The following is a 22,939-nucleotide window of genomic DNA, read 5'->3' as shown; positions in this document are numbered from 1 at the left end:
GAAAACCCAAGTTATCTAACAGAAGGCAGGAAAGGAGAAAAATGCAAACAAAACATATGGTACATAACACAAAACAACATATTAAATAACAATATATTTAATAAGATATTAAATAATATATTTTATACTAATTAGATATTAAGTTAACATATAGTGGTATTCAGAATACTTTTTAAATGGATTTGGGACTTCTCTGGTGGTCCAGTGGGTAAGACTCCACTCTCCCAATGCAGGGGGCCCGGGTTCGATCCCTGGTTGGGGACTAGATCCCGCATGCCACGGCTAAGAGTTTGCATATCACAACTAAGAGCCCGCGTGCCACGACTAAAGATCCCACATGCCGCAACTAAGACCCAGCACAGCCTAAATAAATAAATATATTTTTTTAAAAATGGATTACACTTGCAAATTAAAAGTCTCAGATTAGGTTGAGGGGGGCTTCCCTGGTGGCGCAGTGGTTGAGAGTCCGCCTGCCGATTCAGGGGACACGGGTTCGTGTCCCGGTCCGGGAAGATCCCACATGCCGCGGAGCGGATAGGCTCGTGAGCCATGGCCGCTCAGCCTGCGCGTCCGGAGCCTGTGCTCCGCAACGGGAGAGGCCACAACAGTGAGAGGCCCGCGTACCGCACCAAAAAAAAAAAAAGTCTCAGATTAGGTTGAAAAAAAACCCAACTATCTGTCATTTACAGGAGACACATCTAAGACATTGGGAAACAGGGACTGAAAATAAAAGGACAGGAAAAGATACCAGCAAATAGTTACAAGAAGAAAGCTGGCATTAATACGAAAGAAAATAGACCAAAGAAAAAAGTATTACTAGAGATAAAGATGTTCTCTACAAAAGCAATTCTCCAGAAGGACATAAACAATTCTAAACAACCATATACTTGAGAAAAGTTCAAATTACACACAGCAAAATTTGACAAAATTATAAAGTGAAGTTGGCGAAGCCATGGTCAGAGAGAGTTTAACATAGTTCTCTCAGGAACTGGTAAATCAAGAACACCAAAATTTAGTAAGATAAGGAAGATTTGAACAACACAACTGATAAGCTTGATCTAAGGATATCAGAATCATATTTCACCCAACAATCAGAACACAATCTTCTCAAGCATGAATGAAATATTTATGGAAACTGACTATGCAGTGTGCCACAAATCAAGCATCAATAAAAACCAATCAGGATTATAGAGACTGCTCTGTGACTATAATGCAATCATGTTAGAGGCCAACTTAAAATTTTTTGGAAATTTTAAAATATACTTATAAATAACTCACGAATCAAAGAAATACTAAAAAGTAGAAAATACCTAGAAATGAATGATAAAGGAAACACTACAGATCAAATATCATGGGACCCAGGGACTTCCCTAGTGGTCCAGTGGTTAAGAATCCATCCTGCAATGCAAGGGACACCAGTTCGATCCCTGGCCAGGGAACTAAGATCCAATATGCCGCGGGGCAACTAAGCCCACATGCCACAACTAGAGAGGAGCCCATGTGCCACAACAAAGAGCCTGCACACCGCAATGAAAGATCCTGTATGCCGCGACTAATCCCCAATGCGGCCAAAAAATAAATATTTTAAAATAACATGGGACCCAGTTAAAGAAGTGCTCAAAGGAAAAATCTAGAGCCTTAAATGACTATATTAGAAAAGGAGATTAAAACGTAAATGAGCATAGGGTACACTTAATAAGTTAGAAAAGCATAAACAGTAAGCCCAATGAAAGTAGAAGGAAAGATAAAATACAGTTAAGAGTATAAAGCAATGAAATGTGGCAGGCAGAGGGGAGGCAATGGACAAAACCAAAAAATGCTCCTTTGAAAATAAAATAATAAAAAATAGGTCTGGCAAGACTTATCAAGAATAAAAAGAAAACATACAAATAATATTAGGAATGAAAAGGGGAACATAATATAGAGATAGACACAGAGGCTGTCTTGAAATATATGACACAAGAATAGAAAACCTGAACAGGCCAGTAACACTGAAGAACTTGAATCATTAGATAAAAGCCTACTCAACAAAAAAAGTCCTAGGTCCAGATAGTTTTACAGGAGAATTCTACATGTAAGGTCCACCAAGCATTCAAAATACAGGTATTTCCTTTGCCTTTATCTGTTTCTTCCAGATCCACTTTCCTCTCTGTTAGCCTTCTCTCCAGAAGAATAACAAGTCTGGACACGGTTTCCTTGCCTCCCAAACTTCTGTTGCATTTGGCCAATGGGAATCAAGAAACCTGAGGACAAGATGATAGAGACTGGGGGTACTTATTACCTGGTGCTCTCTGCGCTTTGCCATGGTATGGCAGTGGTTCCTTTCTCCTATGTAAGTCCACAGTTCTGTGGGACACCTCTCCCAGGGTTACAGTTCTCATCATGTTTGGTAATGGCTCCCTCCCCATGCACTTCAGATCTAGGTGTTATAAGAACTTCCCACTGTGGCCAGTCTCCAGATGCTTCACCATCCACTGTTAGTTCCTTTAATCCTGGCCACACCTTTGTAAACTGTCTGTTCAATTAAATTGGAGTGTGCCATCTGTTTGCAGCCAGAACTCTACTGCACCTTTATACAAACTCTTTGAGAAAAAAATGAACATACACTCCTAACTGCCTTATAAAAGGTTACATTAATCTTAATAACAAGAAAAAGATAGTATAAAAATTATGAGTGAAATTTTATAACATATGCAGAAATCCCAAGTAGAATATTAACATATTAAATCTAGCAATGTATAAAAATAGAACACATCACAACCAAGTAGGGTTTATTTAAAGAATATAACGATAGTTTAACACTACAAAATCTATTGATACAATTCACCTCAGTAATGAATTAAAGGAGAAGGACGATGTGAATAAATGTAAGGGAAATTTTGATAAAATAACCATTTGTGATATTTAATTTAACAAATTAAGTATAGAAGGAAATAAAGGCTAGCCATCGAAAACATACACAATGCTTCCAATGCAAGAAGCACTTCCTTTAATAGGAGGAAAACAAGGATGCCTATGGTTATAGAGTCAAATAAACTTTTTCCAGAGGAAATTGCCAGCAATCCTAAGGTAAGGAAGAGGAGTGACACACAAGAGAATTAGAAAAGGAGAAACAAAACAGTTATTATTTACCAACGTGATTCTCTTGGATTTTCTCTGTAGATGCTTTCCATTAAAACTATTAGACCTATAAGAGTTCAACAAGTCTGCTAAATATACCAGAAACCTGAAATAATTATAAAAAATTTTAAAAATACTATTTACGGCATAAACCAAAAAACTATAAGGTACCCAGGGGTAAATCTAACAAAAAAGATTCAAGATCTTTAGATAATTACTAAGCTTTACCCAGAGACATCAAATAATAATAAGAGGTTGCTTTCACTGATCACTTACTATCTGCTGGGCAATGTTTTGAGTGATGTGGATATATGCCTATAAGCTCATTTAATTGATACAATAGTACTGTATGATAGATATAATTATTATAAGCCTCACTTAACCTTAACCGCTACCCCACGCTGCCTCTCCTAAGAAGCGGTTTCACGTGTGCGTGAGTGGTATACTGGTGAGCACAGCTGCCTTCCAAGAAGGGGTGTCTCATGGCTGGCATCTCCTATGCAGGCACCTCTGGCTCAGCCAAGCCAAGCCTCCAGAAGACATTCTCAGGTGATACTGAGGCAGACTTGACCTGAACTACCCAGGCTCCAGCTGTCTGAGACTCTCAATTGAAGGGCAAGAAGCCCTTCTTCCATCAGATGAGATCACAGCACATACCGTGGGAGCAGAGCTTGGGACTTGATCTATTTCCAATCACATAAGGATACAGACCAACTCTGAAGAAAGTAGATCTCCATATTAGGGCTAGCCACCCTTCAGACACCATGTCACTTTAAGTTCATGTGGCTTTCCCATTCCTAAGAACAGGTCCATGTAGATTCCTCAGACTTGAGATGTTTTATTTATTAATACTTTAAGCTGCTTTGCAGAGTTAAGAACTTAATGGACATTCGACTATTTGTCTTTTCAGTAACATTTGAAGATTCTGGCTAACAGAAATGCAGTTTTTATTTTGCATTTTTTGCAACTTTTCTGTAAGTCTGAAATTATTTCAAAGTTTTTAAAAATGTAAAAAAATTTTATTCTTACATCTGTAAGTCCGTTCCCATCAGGTTCACGGGTAGACCCAATTTTATAAGACGGCAATTGCTAAACTCAACATAAAACTCCAGTAAATATCCTAACAGTTCTTCCCCCATAGAAGTTGACAAAGCTGATTTTTAAATTTATCTGGAAGCAAAAAGCGCCAAAAATAGCTAAGCAGTTTCTGTTGTTTTATTGTTGTTATCTGTAACATACGGAACTGTTTATTCTGCTGTTTGCAATACAAAGACATGGGGAAATGTTACTGTTTGTGCAATATAGTAGGGGAAAAAATGTGAAACTGTCCATTAGGGTCGGTTTGCCAGATGTCCTCATTAAGAATAACAGCTATAGGGCTTCCCTGGTGGCGCAGTGGTTGAGAGTCCGCCTGCCGATGCAGGGGACGCGGGTTCGTGCCCTGGTCTGGGAGGATCCCGCGTGCCGCGGAGCGGCTGGGCCCATGAGCCGGGGCCCATGAGCCGGGGCCGCTGAGCCTGCGCTCCGCAACGGAAGAGGCCACAGCAGTGAGAGGCCTGCGTACCCGTAAAAAAAAAAAAACAAAAAAACCCAGCTATAAACAGAGCAGTTCCTGGTACTCTGTACTTCATTTTGTTGATTCTACCTGGATTCCCTTATTTGTCCCTAGAAAGCTTTATTTAGACAACACAGCTTTGAAAGAGAATAAATAACAATATGAAAGGATTTGCCCTTCTACACAGCAAGACAAAACTATAGTAATTAAGAAAGTATTAGCACAAGGATAGACAACTTGACCAATGGGACAGAATAAAAAGCCCAGGAACAAATCCACGCCTGGAAGGAAACTTGATATTTTGATAGAGGTATCTTTTTCTTTTTTTTTTTCTATGCGGGCCTCCCACTGCCGTGGCCTCTCCCGTTTTGGAGCACAGGCTCCGGAAGCGGCCATGGCTCACGGGCCCAGCCGCTCCGCGGCATGTGGGATCCTCCAGGACCGGGCACGAACCCATGTCCCCTGCACCGGCAGGCAGTAGGACTCTCAACCACTGCGCCACCAGGGAAGCCCGATAGAGGTATCTTGAAACTTGATAGAGACAGCTTTGCAAATCAGTAGGACAAGACTTTACCATTCCTCACTTGCTGCTGGGAGAGCTGGTTATTCATATGGAAGAAGGAAAATATATCCTTACCTTACTCCATTCAAACAATTTAATTCTCCATAGATTAAGGACTCAAATATGAAAGGCAAAATTTTAAAACTTTTAGAAGAAAATATAAGACAATAATCTTTACGACCTCAAGGAAAGAAAAATCTTTCTTAGGACACAAAATGCACAAGCCATTAGGGAAAACACTGGAATATTCAATTATATTAAAGGTAAGTTAACCGTAAGAAATCGCAAGGAGAATAAAGAGATAACCCATACACTGGGATATACAGATGTATATCTGGAAACAAAATGAAATAAAAACACAAATTCATACAAACTAGTAAGAAAAGGATGAACCATCCAATATAAACATGGATAAAAGACATGAACAAGAATGATGATTAAATATACATCAGTATATTAATTATATGTAAATATGTATTATATCAAGTATATAAATAACAAAAATCACAACGATATACCATTTCACACTCACCAGAACTTGCCAAAAATTCAAGTATGACAATATCAAGTTTTGGCAAGAACACGTAACAAGTGAAAATATGCTATTTGGGGAGTATAAATTGGTACAAGCACATTGGCAACCTACTGGGCAATATTTAATCAAGAGTTGAAGGTATATATATGAGCCTGTGACCCAGCTATCTCAAGACTAAGGATGTACTCTAGAAAAACTCTCATTCAAGTATACAAGGAAACAGCAAAACATCCTCGAAGTCACTGAAAATAACTTTAATATCCACTGATGAGAATGGATTGATAAATGGTGATATCTGTGGTATATTCTTACAATAGACTAGAGCAGCAAAAATGAATGTGCTATAGCAGCATATAGTACAATGGATTTACAGATCTCACATCCATTTTGAGTTATATCTATAAACAGAGATATGAAAGGATAGAGACATTATAAAGTTTACATAAGTTAAATACTGTTTTGGATAGAAACAGGCAGTGAAAAGTATGAACACATACAGGATGATCAACAGGAGAGTCAGGGCAGTGGTCACTTTTGGGAAGGGAAGGAGAAAAATAGGAATTGAGCGAGCTCCATACAATTACATCTGCAATGTTCTAGTTAGAAGATGTTATGGGAAAACCCGAATGAACTTTTTGGCCAACCCAATATTAATCTGCTTGGCAGGTAAGTACATTATCTCTTTTGCATGCCTGAAATAGTTCATTTTTTGAAAAGATTCCAAGAGACAAGAACTCCTATTCAGAGTCACACCACTATGTGATTTCCTAAAATGTGCAAGTGAAACCAAAATTGAAATAGCACAAACCCCTGTGACCCTCCCATCTTACAGTCACAGGACTGAAACTTTATAGAGTTCATCTAATATATGTGAATGGACAGGAAAAGGAAGGGTCAGGATCCAGCTTGGATCCCATGACAAGATGTACCCTGGGGACCCTCAGGGAAAAGAGAGGAAAGTTATTCCTGCTCTTTTATAAAAGTGGTAATTTTTTATCACTTTTTTCTTAATTGTTTTGAGCTTCTTATGTAAAAGATACTTTGTAATTATGCCATCAATTAAAAATGTTGAGCCTCCACTATATAACCTAAGGGAAATTTGTCCTCTCAGAACAGAGGTTCCTACTGCTTTTTTCTTGTTTGAAGAAGTTGGTTAAAGTCATCTCTGCAGGATGTATCTATAATCCTAGAGACCTGGATACCTTCAAGGCCCAGAACTCCCCCTCCCAGTTCCATGCTTCTGCCCTTTTCTCTTAGTTATTGCTGGCTCTTAGGCATCAAACGCTGGCTTCCTGTTCCCCTTTATTGAGCTCTGGAGACTTGGAACTGGTAAGAGGCTTTGAAGAAAAGTACAAAGCCAGGAAAACACAGAATGGACACAACTATGACTTTCCAAAGGAAAGCAAATCTCAACAGTTGTAATAACATTTTAGACTTTCCTCTGTCTGTAGCTTACGTAAGACGTGGCTCAGACATGAGGACCTAAGAAGTACTTAAGTCACTGAAGTTGGAAACAGTGAAAACTCAGTTTCCGGCGGGCAGAGAGGCTGAGGACAGGCTTTTTTTTTTTTAATTTTATTTTTGGCTGCATTGGGTCTTCATTGCTGCGTGCGGGCTCTCTCTAGTTGCGGTGAGCGGGGGCTACTTTTCGTTGCAGTGTGTAGCCTTCTCACCGCAGTGGATTCTCTTGTTGCAGAGCACGGGCTCCAGGCGGGCGGGCTTCAGTAGTTGTGGCACGCAGGCTCAGGAGCTGTGGCTCACGGGGTTAGTTGCTCTGCAGCATGTGGGATCTTCCCAGGCCAGGGCTCGAACCTGTGTTCCCCCTGCGTTGGCAGGCAGGTAGATTCTTAACCACTGAGCCACCAGGGAAACCCAGGGGACAGGCATTTTGGATGTTGGTATTATAATCCTGGCTTGTTCTAAACTCTAAGTATCTCCAGCATGCCCTTTTCACCATCCTATAAAGACACTGGGTGAACTGTTCACTTTGGGAAACATTCTAAGTGCTTTATTAGACCTAAATTCTTCAGAGCACAGACTCTGTAGAATCCTCTCTATGTGAGGTAGTCCCACAGTCAGTGCCAAGCACCATGCCACCATTTCACAATATGGAAAAAGGAGGCACACTCGTGGCTCTTATATTCTCATCGTTAGGCCTGCAGCCATCCCTTAATCCAGAAATATGATGTTGTTCTTGTAAATGGCCTTGGGCCCTCTGACCCAGGGCCTCCATTTCATGATCCTTTTACACTACAATAGTGTTTTAATGAACTGACTTTGAATGCTGAAACTCCAGTCTCGTTGGTCATGCTACTGGGACAGTTCACTGAGCACAGCCCTCCCTATTCTATTCTGCTGTCCTGCACTTTGAATTCAGGGCTTGCTGTCAGCACGGAAAGCACCAGAGTTCTGATATGGCAGCCTTTGGTTATGTTCAACCGAGGGATTTATCTTCCACAGCCTACTCAAAACCCTCCTCCAAAAGCTACCAAAAATTCCCCTGGTGAGAAATGCTATTATGAGAAGGAGCGGCTGCTTTCTGACTCCACTGTTTCATTAAAAAGATTTTTTTTTTCCAAACAAATGTTCAGTAGAAGAATCCAAAGGTTTCCCAAAGTCACAGCAAAAACAGAACAGCTCATAATACTATTTCTCAAAGGTCTGTCACTTCATAGGAGATTCCTATACCTCAAAATGCTGGAGATGCTTAGATTCACTATCCTTTTACATTGCATTTGGCCTCTGGGCTGAGAGGAGGTAGGAAATGGATGCATTAAACTCAGCCAACAAGAGTGGGCTCATCAGATATTAAGATGGAAGGCAGCTAACTTGCAAGCCAGCCCTGGGCATAGGCCTTGGACTTACCAGAGTTCGCCAGGGCTGGCTGCAATAGTTTTGAATGTTTTAGCCATTTCTGACCAGGATTGAGGAAATCTAATAATACGTGTCATACTTCGTAATGCTTATCACAGTAGTGGGCAGTGTTACCACAAAGTTTCTTTGAAAAGCTGACTTAGGTGGTGCTGTGCCTCTGGGGGCATTAAAAGTGTGTATGGGGGCTTCCCTGGTGGCGCTAGTGGTTGGGAGTCTGCCTGCCGGTGCAGGGGACGGGGGTTCGTGACCCGGTCCGGGAAGATCCCACATGCTGCGGAGCGGCTGGGCCCGTGAGCCATGGCCACTGGGCCTGCGCGTCCGGAGCTTGTGCTCCACAGCGGGAGAGGCCACAACAGTGAGAGGCCCGCGTACCGCAAAAAAAAAATGTGCGTATGATTTAAAGAGAATAGACCAATATTACAGAAAGCTCACTTGTATTTATGGTAGACCAAGTACTTCATTGGTTTAGGCTGGAATCCCAAGGGCTCCCTCAAATCCCTGTAGGATTCCTGGAGTACTTAGGCAGGCATCAAGATAAAAGAGTCTTAATATTTCTTAGTTTTTCTCTAAGGAAAAGCACCTTCTCAGTGCGGGCCGGGGGCGGGGGGGGGCGTGGTATTTGAGAGGGAAACAAATGAAAAGATCTCCAGAGACTGGAGAAATATGGGCAAAATGACCAAGCTGGCCGGAGTCTTGGAGTCTCAGTCCTGCATTCTCCTCCTACCTCTGTCTCAGATCATCTGGATTGACTCTAGATTTAAGTTTCTCCCACACATAATAAATCAACTTTGACCTTAAAAGATACTGTACAGTACAGAGGTGGCTAATTTCAGAACAACTCCTTTTGAAGCATGGCTTATTCAATTACCCTTTGTAGAGGGCTGAAAGTACTACCAACCAGCAAGCTGGAGGCACGCTATGCAGAGTCTAATTCATCAAGACCAAAAGGACCACAGATGCTGAAATGCAACGAGGGGTTTCTCCAAAGATTATCCTTCAGAGAGTAAGGTATCACCTTACAGCCAAAGTCTGCATAAAGTCTTTCAGCATGGAACATTTCCCTACATTCTGTACTTTGGGCAAAAAAATACTCAACTATAACACAGATTTAATAATTATTCCAGGGGGGGAATGACATTTCAGTCACTACTGCTGCCTATCATAAACAAGGCTTTAAAAATTACTTAAAACAGCACTAAAGTGTCAATGTCGTGGAGCTCAGAGACAAACACAAGACCAAGGAGGAAAACTCTTACATTTCCTTATGTACATTTCGGCCTGGGATAAATTTTAGAGAGATGGGTTTAAAAGGCGGTGGATCAGGCTTCTAGAAAACAGTGTTCAGTGACCAGAAAGAAAAGTGGCTCTAGGGATGACAAAGATACTGAAGTCAAAGATAATGAAAAAACAGTTTTTCTTTTGATATTTTCATTGAGAAGATAAGAGGACCATTTATATTGGCACATATGAGGAATTTCTTCTTACCAGGCACTTGACTGGAACCACAAAGAAAAGATCACCTGCCCCAGCCCAGATAGAGGATTTAGTTAACAAGGAATAATGTGAGTGAAGAGTAGAGAGGAGATCATCCATGTAGCAGCCTCATGGACAAGCGCCTGAATTTGTTTATTCAACAGAGGAACTGATGAAGAAGGTAAGATCTTCCACAAGCTGCAATATTCAGACTTTCTCTTAAAGGAGTAGGGAAGCAAAAATTCTTAGAAAGAACAAAGTAATGCCAATCACCTTCATAATAAATATACATTCCCAGCACCTAGCACAGGTCTGGGTATACTGGAAGCACTCAATCTCAGTTGAATAAATGAATATCTTAGCTCAACAGATCTACACACACACACACAAAGTCTCATACTTTCAGTCAGCTAAAAAAAAAAGGGTATTTTGTCCACTTTAAAGTCTGGATTCATCCTGAGATCTTGTACTTGTCTAGCTGGGGATATAAGAAAGAGGATGTAACTCAGGAAGCCCTTCTGTAGCACAAGGATAGGGGACACTGCCACAACTACCTTCTGTTCGGAGCAACTCGGGACCAAGGCAGATTGGCTCAGGCCTATCTGTAGGAGAAAAATGCTTAGTACCATGTAAAAGGAAACAGCCAAAGAATGAACAATGCTCTTGCTGGGTGGATCTACCCTCTGGGAGCAATAGAAAAGAAGATTTGTATGTATTCTGCCTGGGAAATATCTGACTAGTTTAGTGATACTGAAAGTGATGCTAATGAATGCATGAGAAAAGAATTCAGAGTTCTTTCTCTCTGTTTATGGAGAGAAGAGTTAAATCCATGGTAGGGGTGCACTTCAGATATAGACGGTATTCTGACTACATTTGTAGAATCATTTGTTACAAATTCAGATTCTCCTGAACTCTGGGAGCGGGGTCCTGTCCCCTGCATTGTTAATGAGACCCTAGAGAAGACTGGACAGAGTCAAGCTTGAAAACCCTTTGAACCATTCACAGAGATCAGGAGAGCTCTTGTCTCCATCTGCCTCCTTCTCCTTACAGATCCGGGAGTGCACCATAAATTCTTGCCATGCCTCCTTTTTACGGGGCACAGCGAATTCCTCCTTCCTCTCTACTCCCAACAGAGGAAGGCTGTACTCTCAATTCCAACAACTCGAGGGAGATCTCAAGGTAAGCAGTCTCATCAGCCTACAGAGTACCCCAGCTGCGGCTTTCAGATTAAACCTGGTTCTTTATTTGCTTCGCACTTGAGGGTTGGTCTTCAGGTTACGCACCCCTCATCCATTTAGCCTATCCAAATCAGGAACCCAACTGTTGGTTTCAAGGATAAACCTGTGTTCTTATAAGGAAATAAGATTCAGAGGTGAAAACGGCCAGGCCTGTAAGAAGTCCATTCTCATACTCAAGCCTACACCCACCATAATCACCAGGAACCATCTGACGGAGACAAGGCCGTGGCAAAGCTTGGAAAAGAAACAAATGGAAATGTGTACACATCCATCATTCTAAAAGATGGGGAACAGCATTTAGGTTTTGGACTCACTTCAAGATTTTGGTACCTCAGCCTCAGTGACCCAGTCATTAAAAACACCCCCTACTTAAGGGTTAGTAAGAGCAAAACCAAGAGCTTAAGTTACCACCACTTCCCTATGACTTTTTTCCAATTTTGAAACTGTCAAAATTGAAGTTTAGTTTTAAAATTGGGTTTGCTAAAATGTAGGTGCCCAATAAGCTTGGGTTGAATGTCACATCTGTCAAATACAAAGCATGTTCCTTTCCCCAAAAGGAACTGGAGTTGCATTTCTGGTAAAGAGTGGCTTGGCTCAGAGAGTATTCCTCGTGACCTAGTTGGGGTGTGTCTTTGTTTAATGGCAAAATGTACACATCCCATAAAACACACACTTTAAGAGTGAAACCACTGTTTCTTGCAACACCTTTCAAACCCCAGTGAGGCAGAATTAACTGTTACCTTCAAGAAACGATCTTCTCCTCAAGGGAACTGTTTTTTTCTTTTATAGAAAATAAGCCCTCATGGTAATAGCTAAAAAACTCTGCTTTTTAAAAAGTCTTCCAAGAAAACCCAGTCTTCATTAAGAATAAAACTTCTGCAGGGCAGGGACCCATCATGCTCTTAGGAGGCCACAGAATGCTTTTCCTTTTCCAGAAACGATGGAGAGAACCATTACATCTAGCACACCTATAGTGAGGCACAAAGAGGCTTTCTGATCCACTCCGATGGAATTGGCAACTCTCCCTATTTAAGAACAGAGAAAATTAAATCACTTGAGAACCCTAGAGTGGCAGCAAAGTAGAACCCATGAGATATCCTGCTGGCACGTTCAAAGACTTACCAAAAAGTCACCATCTATCAGCCCCTGTTGATGGCTTGGTAACAACAGAGAACAGTTTCGTTTTCTGCACGTGCATGTGTATACATGCATCTGACTAAGAAGTTGGAGGGAGACCTCAATGACCAGCCATTTTATATTAGGGCCCAGGAAACAGGCAACCTCTTCCTTCCAACACGGTGGAGCCTCTATATTTTTTCCCCCACATCTAGAAATCTGTATTCTGAGATAAACAGGACTACAAATGGATGACCAGACCTCCAGAATACCACCCAACCATTAGGAGTTAAACACCTTATAGCAAAACGCATTTTATGTGGAAAAGAAGGGACTCTACTCGGATTCTACGAAGCAGCTCTTCTCAAGTGGCATTCTTATTATGGACGGCCCCCACAATACAGGTCAGATTTCAGTAGAGAACACTAGCTTCCATTTCGGGGAAAGAGTTCACACGATCCTAAATCTCTCTGTCCAGCAACTTCTGAAGAGATGAAAGAAGGCAGAGAACTCTAGAAGTGTCCCTGTAAGAACACCACTTCCCATTTCTATGTTATTTGGCTTTTGTAAACACCATCTCATGAGACCACGACAGCGACCCGGCAAGGTAAGCAGAACAGGTATTATCTCCATCTTACAGGTGGAGAAATGGTGACTCTGAGGCTAAATGACTCACTTGCACAAGGTCACAAGACAGGCAGTTAACTAGCAGCCTAACCGCAGGAGGAGCCTAGCCCTCTGACACGCAAGCAGTGCAATTTCCACGACGCTATCCAGCTTCCTCATGTTTTAGGTTGAGAGGCAGTAGAGGGTAATGGCTAAGAGACCAGGTGGATTCTGATGCTGGCAGAGCTGCATTTCAATCCCAACTCTGCCACCTATTAGCTATCTGGCCTTGTGTAGGTTCCTTAACCTCCCTTTACACCTCAGTTTCTTCACCTGTAAAATGGGAATTAAAACGTTTTACCTCCTAGAGTTATAGTGATGATTAAATGAGCCGATGAACATACGGCACTCTAATTCATTCACTCAACAAATATTTGTGCCTGGCACATGGAGTGCAGGAGTTACAACAGTGGTCAAGAGGCACAGTCTTCCTCTCATGGAGCTTAAAATTTAGTCAACTTAAAACAGAAAGAGTAAATGGATAAATACAATGTGTTAAGTGCTATTAAGGTAACAGGCGAGTGACTGGAGAGACTGACAGGAGGGAGCCAATTTTTAAGAGTGGTCTCTAAGGAGAAATTTAAGTTGAGCCCTAAGGGATCATAAAAGGCTATCCCTGGGCGGAATGGAAGGAAAAGCATTCCAGGCAAAGGAAATAGGGCGTGCAAGGGTCACAGCCCAGAGAAGGCAAATGTGACCGTGTGTATCCTCGCAGCATTTGGGCAGCAACTTTTACAGGCTGGCTGTATTTGTATTTTAAATTTTACAGGCTGGCTGTATTTGTATTTTAAAAATAACAAAGACAAGGCTCAAGAGAGGTGAGGTGTCTCGTCCAAGGTCACAGCTTCTCCAGGGAGGAGCTGAGACCCCAGTATTCTACCTCTTGACATAACATCAGCTCGCGCCTTTTGAGGAAGCCTCTAGCTCACTGAACTCCCCCACTTATTTCACTGACAGCTGTTTTCTGCGCCTATGAAGAGTTCCAAAAGCACCTTGAGAACACAAGCAACAACATCACATCAACTTCCAGGCATCTAGTCAACTGTGCACTGAAATCTTCACTCTTCTACTCTTAAGACACAGGAGTGAAAACTGCTGAGACCTTCCCCAAGGCTCCAAAATTTCTCTTCTTACAGCAACAAACAAGAGAGGAAGAGGATGTCCTGGAAGGAAGAGCCTGTGGCCTGTTGCAGAAGGTGAGATAGAACCACCATTGCAGAAGAGCGGAAATATCAAAGTTCCTCTCAAATGAGCTGCACAGGAAAAACTAATTATTTTATTTGAATAAAACAACAAATCCCTAAGGAGGTGGTTCTCAATCAGGCGATACCCCGCCCCCACCAAGAGCACTTTGAAATCTGTGGGAGTATTGAGTGGGCAGGGCCAGGTATGTTCAATGTCCTGCAAAAGGACAGGATGGTCCTATAACAACTATATTACCCAAAATATTAACAGCGCCCCCCATTTAATATTAATCCCTCAAGGGATTAATATGCTCCAACTTTTCCTGTAGTCCCTGGTTCAGTGGCTCTTCCTAACCTCACTACAACTAGATTTAAAAAACTTGAGGTTTTATAGCTGAGGAGTCTGTTTTGGAATCCAATTTTAAGCTCATAGCTCCAGCATGGAACTTGGTAGTGGAATAAGGAAAAAGACGTTTCTAGTAAGAGACAGACAAGAAATTTCAGCAAGGGAACTCCTTCTCCAGAGAAACCTCTATAAGATTACATTTTTGCAACACAAAATTTCTACTTGTGCTTTTTGAGAACCTCCTTACAGTACTCTTCAGCTTAAAATCAGACACTAATGACAGTTCTTTTAAAAACTTAACTACAATCATCTCAAAAATACACCTGACTCCTTCTGGACCAAATTTTATAAGAAATATTATTAAGTTCAAGATGTCTAAGGGAGGGAGATGCAAGAGGGAAGAGATATGGGGACATATGTATATGTATAACTGATTCACTTTGTTATAGAGCAGAAACTGACACACCACTGTAAAGCAATTATACTCTAATAAAGATGTTTAAAAAAAAAAGATGTCTAAAGCTGATCAAATGTCTAAAAGTACCAAAGGTAGTCATGCCTTGCATCTCATTCAGGGCAGAGTTGGAGGCATGCAGGTCAGAGAAGCTCCAATGATATCTAGAGGTCTGTTCAGGGATTAAAATTCCATCGTAGCAAAAAAAAAAAAAAAAAAAAAAAAATTTCCATCCTAGCAATTGAAAGCCACTTTCAAATATTACCCTAAATTAGTCACTAATTCTCCCTAAAAATGATTTCACAATTATTTTAAAGAACTGAAAAAAAGATTAAGACCGTTTACAGAAATAGAGATACAAAAAGTCTACCCTATTTCACAATAGCTAGAACAGTGATCCAACAAATAAATCCTCCATAAAGCAATCTTTCTTCTACACAATATCTAAATTTTCTGAAGTCTCCCAAAGGAGTATGAATATGTTAACTTCTTCACTGCAACTTGCCAATTAGCAAATAGCGGCCCCACACCCCTTCTGACCAATTTTCTAGAAGCCTAACCTGGCTTCTCAGGTTAGCTAAGCAGACAGACCTGTTTTCCTCCAGAAGCACCGAGCAGTGCCTTTTCTGCCCTGCCTGTTACAGCCTGGGAAATCCTCCTCCAGCTTTTCGCTGACCTGTCACCAGAAGTTCACAAAATGAATTCATCCAGGTTCTTTGAATCCTCCTTTCCCCCTGACATGTGCCAACAGTCAGGCGATAAAATACCACCTCTTGGTTAAAAAAAGATGCAGAATACCCAGAAGACCAAGCACTTAGCATGGAGGGGGAGAAAAAAGATGGAGGGATGCAAGAGTCATTGAGCCAAGGCTACTGCATGCAGCACGGGTAACCAGGGCCCTGGTCCTGCAAAGCCTCCCAGGGAGGCTCCCGGCTGGGCCCTCCATCCAGCAGGCCACACCTGTCTATGACAGCAGCCGCTCCACTTTAAACAATCCAAACAGATTTCCAGCAGGGTGGCAAACCTGGGCACCCGTCTCTCCCAGCAAGAGCAAGAGCCCTAATCCAAACACCACTTGGCCCCAATTTTTTCACACCCTTTGTTTAGGAGACACCGCTTGGTCAAATTGTATCCTTCTCTCTCTGTTACCGGTGAGGCAAGCACAATGCAGCAGTTGCAGAAAGAAAGCTTCGAGGCCGACTTGCGATAAGCCAGACAAGACCTGAGGATGGGGATGCCAGTGAATGAGACTTCAATAGGCATCCATAAGTGAACCAACACCTGAAGCCCTAATACGCCCGGCTCCGCAGCCTCTCAGAAAGCCTCTTTTCTAGAGGGTGGGTATCCCATTCATCCCTTGGCTTCGGAAACCAAGGGGAAGGCAGACAGATCCAGGTTGCGCACTCCACCTCCAAATCTTCGCACACGCGCGAAGGTGTGGGGCGCCCCGGCGCGCCCTCGCTTGCACTCCACCCTCTGAGGCCTCCACCAACCGCGGACTCACCACTGTGCGAGCTGAACCACCTGGGTGCGATGTGCAGAGGTAGAGCATCCGCCAGCGAGGCTCGGGAGCCCAGGTACAGCATCCCGTCTCTATGGTGACCGCCGCCCGTCTCCTGGTAACCATTGCCGTGGGCATAGGTGGAGTCGGACGCCGACCCTCCGCCGCCGGGCGCCCTCTCGGAGTCGCCGGTCCCCCGGGAGGCGGGGGTGTAGAGGCCAAAGGGCACCCCCCCGGCCGTGCTGGGGTCCATGCCCATGCCCGCCACCGAACTGACCGAGCGGCTGCGCAGCCCCATGGCCCCGCCGCCCGCCCGGTAGTGCCCAAAGTGGGGCGCCCCTCCCGGCGGGGGCACGGCGCTGTCATCGGTGGAGACCCCCGGGAAAGGGCCCCGGGAGCGGGCCGCCGTGCTCTGCTTGCCCCCCATGCTCGCCCGGGCCCCGGTGGGGCGGGAACCTGGAGGCCGAGACCCTCCCCCACTTCTCAGCAGCGGGGGGAGGGTTGGGCGAGCATAAAGGGGGAGGGAGTCAAAAAAGGAGACCGGGAAAGAAAAAAGGAAAAAAAAGAAAAAAAGAAAAGAAAACCCGCGGGCGGAAGAGGCAGGCGAGCGGGGATCCCAAACTAAGAATTTAAAACGATCCAAGCCAAACGCATGTTTCCCCTCAAGGTCCAAAGAGGCGCAGTCCGGCGCGGGCTCGGCGCGCCACAGGCCGCCCCCGGGCCCCCGAAAGCCGGGGGAGCTGCAAGGAAGGAGGGAGGGAGGCGGCGGGCGAGCGGGCGGGCGGGCGCAGGGAGGCGCCCGAGGAGGCGGCCCGCCCGACAGCAGGAGGCGGAGGAGGGCTGGGGGCGCCGGGCGCGTCCCCCGCCTCAGGACGCCGCGACCATGGACGGCGACCCGGACCCCTCCAGGCCTCGGGCGGGCTGCGGCGCTGGGCAGCCAGGCGGAGCTCGGGAAGCCGCGGTCGCGTGGCGTAGCGCTCTCGCTCCAGCCGCAGCCGCCGCCGCCGCCTGCCCCGCCAGCCGCACCGCCCTGCTCGGTCCCGGGCTGCGCTCGCCGGCGCTCCTCGCCGCCGTGGAGACAATGGAGAGAAGCAGAGCGCAGGCGCCGCCCGCGCCCCCTCCCCCTCCCCCTCCCCCCCCCCCCCCCGCCGGGTTAACCCCTTCGCGGCCCCTGCAGCGCCGGGCTCTGACGCCCGAGAGGTCCCACCCACCCACCCAGCCCGCCTGGAAACTGAGTGGCCTGAGACATGGGGCGTCAGGAACAGAAGCAAGGCGTCTTTCCAAAAAAGCCCTCTTTTAGCCCCTGAAAGTAGCTGATGATTCAGAGGGGAACCACCTATGGGGGGAGGGGCGACCATGGTTCGAGGTGTGGGAAGGAAACGCAGGGAAGAATAAAAATTACTCTAGGCGCCTACCTGGCTTTGAGGGTCACTGGTCAAGCTCCCCTCCCGGCACAAATTTGCCCCCACAGCGCCCTCTGGTGGACGTGCTGTCAGTTCTATCGGAGTTCCCCATCCTAGAACCCCTAAAGTCAGGAAGCTTAGCATTTGGGGGATTTTTAGTTTTTCGGGGGTACTTTTCACTGGGGCACTTGTGACTCCAGATTTTGCTGACAGTAGATCAGAACTTCCTATTTGGGGCTTAAGCAAATGGGTAGATTTCTTAGCTAAAATGTGATCCTGAAAATCATTAGGTGTACGATAAAAAGTGAAAAGATATAGACATGGAAATGGAATAATACAGCTAGAACTAGTGATTTTAGAAACTCCCTAGTCCAAGGCGGGACCCCTGTTTTGTTTACCATTTATCCTGGCACGCACCACAGGGCCTGCGACACAGTAGGTACTCAATAAATATTTGCTGACCAAGTCTGCACTTTGGAATATGTATCTCTCACATATTCACACTCACTGATTCATCGTTCGTTCATCCATTCATTGGTTCAACAACTATTTTTCAAGTGCTGAGTGCTGGCTATGAGCATCACCCAGTCCCTGGCCTGACTTCCTTGCCCTAAATGTCCTCCAGATACTTCCAAATCAAGGAGCCAAAACAGGATGTAAAGAAATATTAAAACCAAAAAAAGAAAGGTTGATCTGTCACAGGTATTGATTGTCCCAGTGTGACCAGCTTGGAAAGAAACAGGAGGAAGGCTATGGGCAAGCATGGAGTGCTTTTGAGGGCAGGGGAGGCAGTGAGCAAAAAGCCCTGCCGAAGGAAGTTGAGATTTCTGTATGAGAAATGATGTAGCAAAAACAGAATGTTTTAATACCCAAGAAGTTATCTGTAAGTGCCTAAATGGGGAATTTGTATACACCTAAGATCCAAATACGTGATCTGAAGAAAAACAAGAAAGTTTAAATTTAACCCAATTTCCTCCCTGAAGAAAGAAGTGGGGTATTTCAGTACCATGCAGAAAAGAGGATACTAGATCCCTTGACAGATGTCTATTGGGGAGATAAATATATAATCAATAAGTATTGTAACCATCTAACTAGCGTTTGATTTTCCTATTCATTCAACACTTTTTTTTTTAATATTGAACAAAATATGAATTTCTTTTTTCTTTTTTTTTTTTTGCTGCGTGGCACAGCTTGTGGGATCTTAGTTCCCCAACCAGGGATCAAACCTGGGCTCCGGCAGTGAAAGCGCGGTGTCCTAACCACTGGACCACCAGGGAATTCCAAACATATGAATTTCTAGTAAGTGCCAGGCACTGCACTAAGTTCTAGGATACGATAGTGAGAAAGACATATAGAGTCTTGTTCTCATAGGGCTTCAGAAGAAACACTAACCTAAATGTCCATCAACCGATGAATGGATAAACCGAATGTGGTATATCCATACGATGGACTGTTATTCAGCCATAAAAAGAATAAAGTGCTGATACATGCTACAACATGAATGAACCTTGAAAACACTAAGTAAAAGGAGCCAATCACAAAAGATCTTATATTGTCTGATTCCACTTATATGAAATGTCTAGAATAGGCAAATCCATTGAGACAGAAAGAAAGCCTGGAGGGAGGTGAGAATGGAAAATGACTGCTACTGGGTTTCTTTTTGGAGTGGTGAAAATGTTCCGGCATTAGATAATGGTGATGGTTGTACAACCTTGTAAATATACCAAAAAAGAAAAAACAACCCACTGAATTACACACTTAAAAGTGTGAATTTGATGGTGTATGAATTACAGTGCAGTAACATATATATATATATATATATATGAAGTATCAAAGGAGGCAGTGACAGTACAGTGTGGTAAATAAGCCTAGAACAGGGACTTCCCTGGTGGTGCAGTGGTTAAGAATCCGCCTGCCAATGCAGGGGACATGGGTTCAATCCCTGGTCCGGGAAAAATCCCACATGCCATGGAGCAACTAAGCCCGTGTGCCACAACTACTGAGCCTGCGCTGTAGAGCCCACAAGCCACAACTACTGAAGCCCCCGTGCCTAGAGCCTGTGCTCCACGACAAGAGAAACCACTGCAATGAGAAGCCCGCGCACCGCAACGAAGAGTAGCCCCCACTTGCCACAACTAGAGAAAGCCCGCGTGCAGCAACAAAGACCCAACACAGCCAAAAATGAATAAATAAAATTAATTAATAAAAAAAAAGCCTAGAACAGTGCCTGGCAAGTACGTGACACTCAATAAATGTTTGTGAAATGAATGAATGAATGACTAAGTGCTATGAGAGTTCAAGACCATGGTGCTGATGGAAGGAGACAGGCACAGACACAGTGATTCTAAGCCAAGACCTAAAAGATGAGTTGGAGATTAGCCAGGGAAAGCAGGGTGGAGGTGGGGCATTAGCTGTGTTTCAGGAAGAGAAGAATGTTCCAAGCAAAGGGAACAGCACGTTCAAAGGAACTGAAAGACGTAGTAGAGCTGCAAAGAGAGGAAGTGGTCCTCAGAAGCTGACAAGAGGGTCCACGGAGCCATGGGAAGGAGCATGGACCGTATCCTGAGGGGATGGGGAGCTGTGGAAAGATTTATCAACATCATTATCATTAAAAATAATGATTAATAAGGCCAATGATTAATGAAGATTCCAACTTGGAAAATTAAGAAACTTATCCTCTCCCCAAATAAAGATCTATATTTTTCTTTGCTTACATATTCATAAAGATACTGGATGGAAACATGAAACAACATAGTGTAGTCCCTTGGGGGGGTGGGCAGTAGGAACTGGAGAACTGAATGAGAGGATAGATGGGAAATGTTTCATTTAATTATATACCTTTTCGTATTTTAGTGTTTCAGCCATGTAAATTTAAATAGAGAGAGAGAGAGAGAGAGAGAGAGAGAGGTATATAGAAAGTGTATACCACATGCTTTAAGACTTCGTCTTCCAATGCAGGGGTGCGGGTTTGATCCCTGGTCGAGAAGCTAAGATCCCACATGCCTTGCGTTCAAAAAACAAAACATAAAACAGAAGCAATATTGTAACAAATTCAATAAAGACTTTAAAAATGGTCCACATCAAAAAAAAATCTTAAAAAAAAGGGTATACCACATGGACACTGAAAAGTCATACAGCTGGAAGGAGCAAAGCTGGACTTCTAAGCTTTACAGTGAACATGCCCATCAAGGAATCTTTGCATGACAATTTCATTTTCTCTCTATGCTTTCCAACGGGGTGAAAAAAATTAGATCTGCTTAACAGCTCTATTTCTTTTTGTATATTAATAATTTGCCTTTAAGTTGTATATTCCAATCTACTATCATAAGCTAGTCTCTCTCACATCTGGCACCATGTAAGTCCCCCAGACTTACATTTTTCAAGGTGATGTTCAAAACCGGGGTTTTGCACCATTGTTATGCACTGACATTGCAAAGGCAAATGGCTTTGGCAATGCTGATTTGTTTTTAAATTGAGGTATAGGGACTTCCCTGGTGGTCCAGTGGTTAGGACTCTGTGCTTCCACCACAGGGGGCCCGGTGTTCTATCCCTGGTCAGGAAACTAGGATCCCGCATGCCATGCAGCATGGCCAAAATAAATAAATAAAGATATTTTTAAATTGAGGTATAGTTGATTTACAATATTATATGTCAGGTGTATACCATAGTAATTTGCAATTTTTAAAGGTTATACTCCATTTATAGTTATTATAAAATATTGGCTACAGTCAATGCTGATTTTATCAGTTCTTTCTCCTGACTATTCTGGTAGGTGGGTTAGTGATTTATTAACCCTGTTTCACAGCTGAAGGAGAGCCACGAAGCAGTTCGCCCAGGGTAAGTGAGAGCATGAAGATAAAAAATAAAACAGAGGTCCCAAGTCTAGCTGGGGCTGTTCTTGCATCTGATATCCTTGCATCAAGAGAGTCCAGAATGCGGACTTCCCTGGTGGTCCGGCAGTTAAAACTCTGACTTCCACTGCAGGGGGCACAGGTTCGATCCCTGGTTGGGGAACCAAGATCCCACATGCTGCGTGGTGAGGCCAAAAAGTAGAAAAAATAAATACATTAAAAAAAAAAAAAAAGAGTATCCAGAATGACTTGCCACTCTCTCCAGACCTGTTGACTTTAAACCAAGAACCCACAGGAGAAACTTGGAACAAAATACGTACAGGGCTCTTGATGAAACAAACGATGAAATGAAACAAATCTGAGGCTTCAAGTCTCAGTGGATGCCTGTTGTTATGCCATGAGTCCCTCTTTCTAAGATGTAAAGGACAGAATCAAGCTACTGAATGACTGAACTTTCCCAGCTCTGTATCTTAATATTTTCATTTCAGGGGGAAATTTGTCATATGAATAACTGCACAAGGAGATAACAAGGGCATTGCCTGAGAAAGGCTGCCACTCGAGGTCCCACAGGCCACCTAAATTTAGTGTCATCACATTGCAGAGAGCAGGGGCTTCACCTTTGTAGATCAGGCTCTCAGCTGATCAGGCTCTCACAGCAACGAAGAGTAGCCCCCGCTCGCCGCAACTAGAGAAAGTCCGCGCGCAGCAACAAAGACCCAACACGGCCAAAAATAAATACATTTTTTTTGTGTGTGTGTGGTACGCGGGCCTCTCACTGCTGTGGCCTCTCCTGTTGCGGAGCACAGGCTCCGGACGCGCAGGCTCAGCGGCCATGGCTCACGGACCCAGCCGCTCCGCGGCATGTGGGATCTTCTCGGACCGGGGCACGAACCCGTGTCCCCTGCATCGGCAGACGGACTGTCAACCACTGCGCCACCAGGGAAGCCCCAATTTAAAAAAAAAAAAAAAAAAAAAAAGTAAGTCTGGGACTTGAAGTGTTCAGAAAATGGGGGAAATGGCTTGTTAGGGCCTACTCCTGGGAAATAGCCAGGGTGGGGATG

General features: G+C 43.8%; 1 protein-coding gene across 3 annotated transcripts in view; it reads right to left on the bottom strand.

The window, feature by feature from the left end:
- ZNRF1 (zinc and ring finger 1) overlaps positions 1-17,688 on the bottom strand; it is a 99,872-nt gene extending 82,184 nt beyond the window's left edge. Inside the window, exon 1 of one of the 3 annotated variants that reach the window (XR_010939350.1) lies at positions 16,628-17,688. Coding sequence is in view for 2 of the 3 variants with exons in the window: in XM_067721060.1 (XP_067577161.1) it covers positions 16,628-17,051 (424 nt within the window). In the remaining variant the exon portion in view is untranslated. The remainder of the gene's footprint in view (positions 1-16,627) is intronic. The other 2 variants (XM_067721060.1, XM_067721059.1) reach the window with 2 other exon arrangements.
- Between the last annotated feature and the right edge of the window lie 5,251 nt (positions 17,689-22,939).

This window comes from Pseudorca crassidens, chromosome 20, assembly GCF_039906515.1.
Source record: "Pseudorca crassidens isolate mPseCra1 chromosome 20, mPseCra1.hap1, whole genome shotgun sequence".
Lineage (NCBI taxonomy): Eukaryota > Metazoa > Chordata > Mammalia > Artiodactyla > Delphinidae > Pseudorca > Pseudorca crassidens.
Note: the sequence above shows the minus strand (reverse complement) of the source record. Positions and strands in the feature narration are given on the sequence as shown.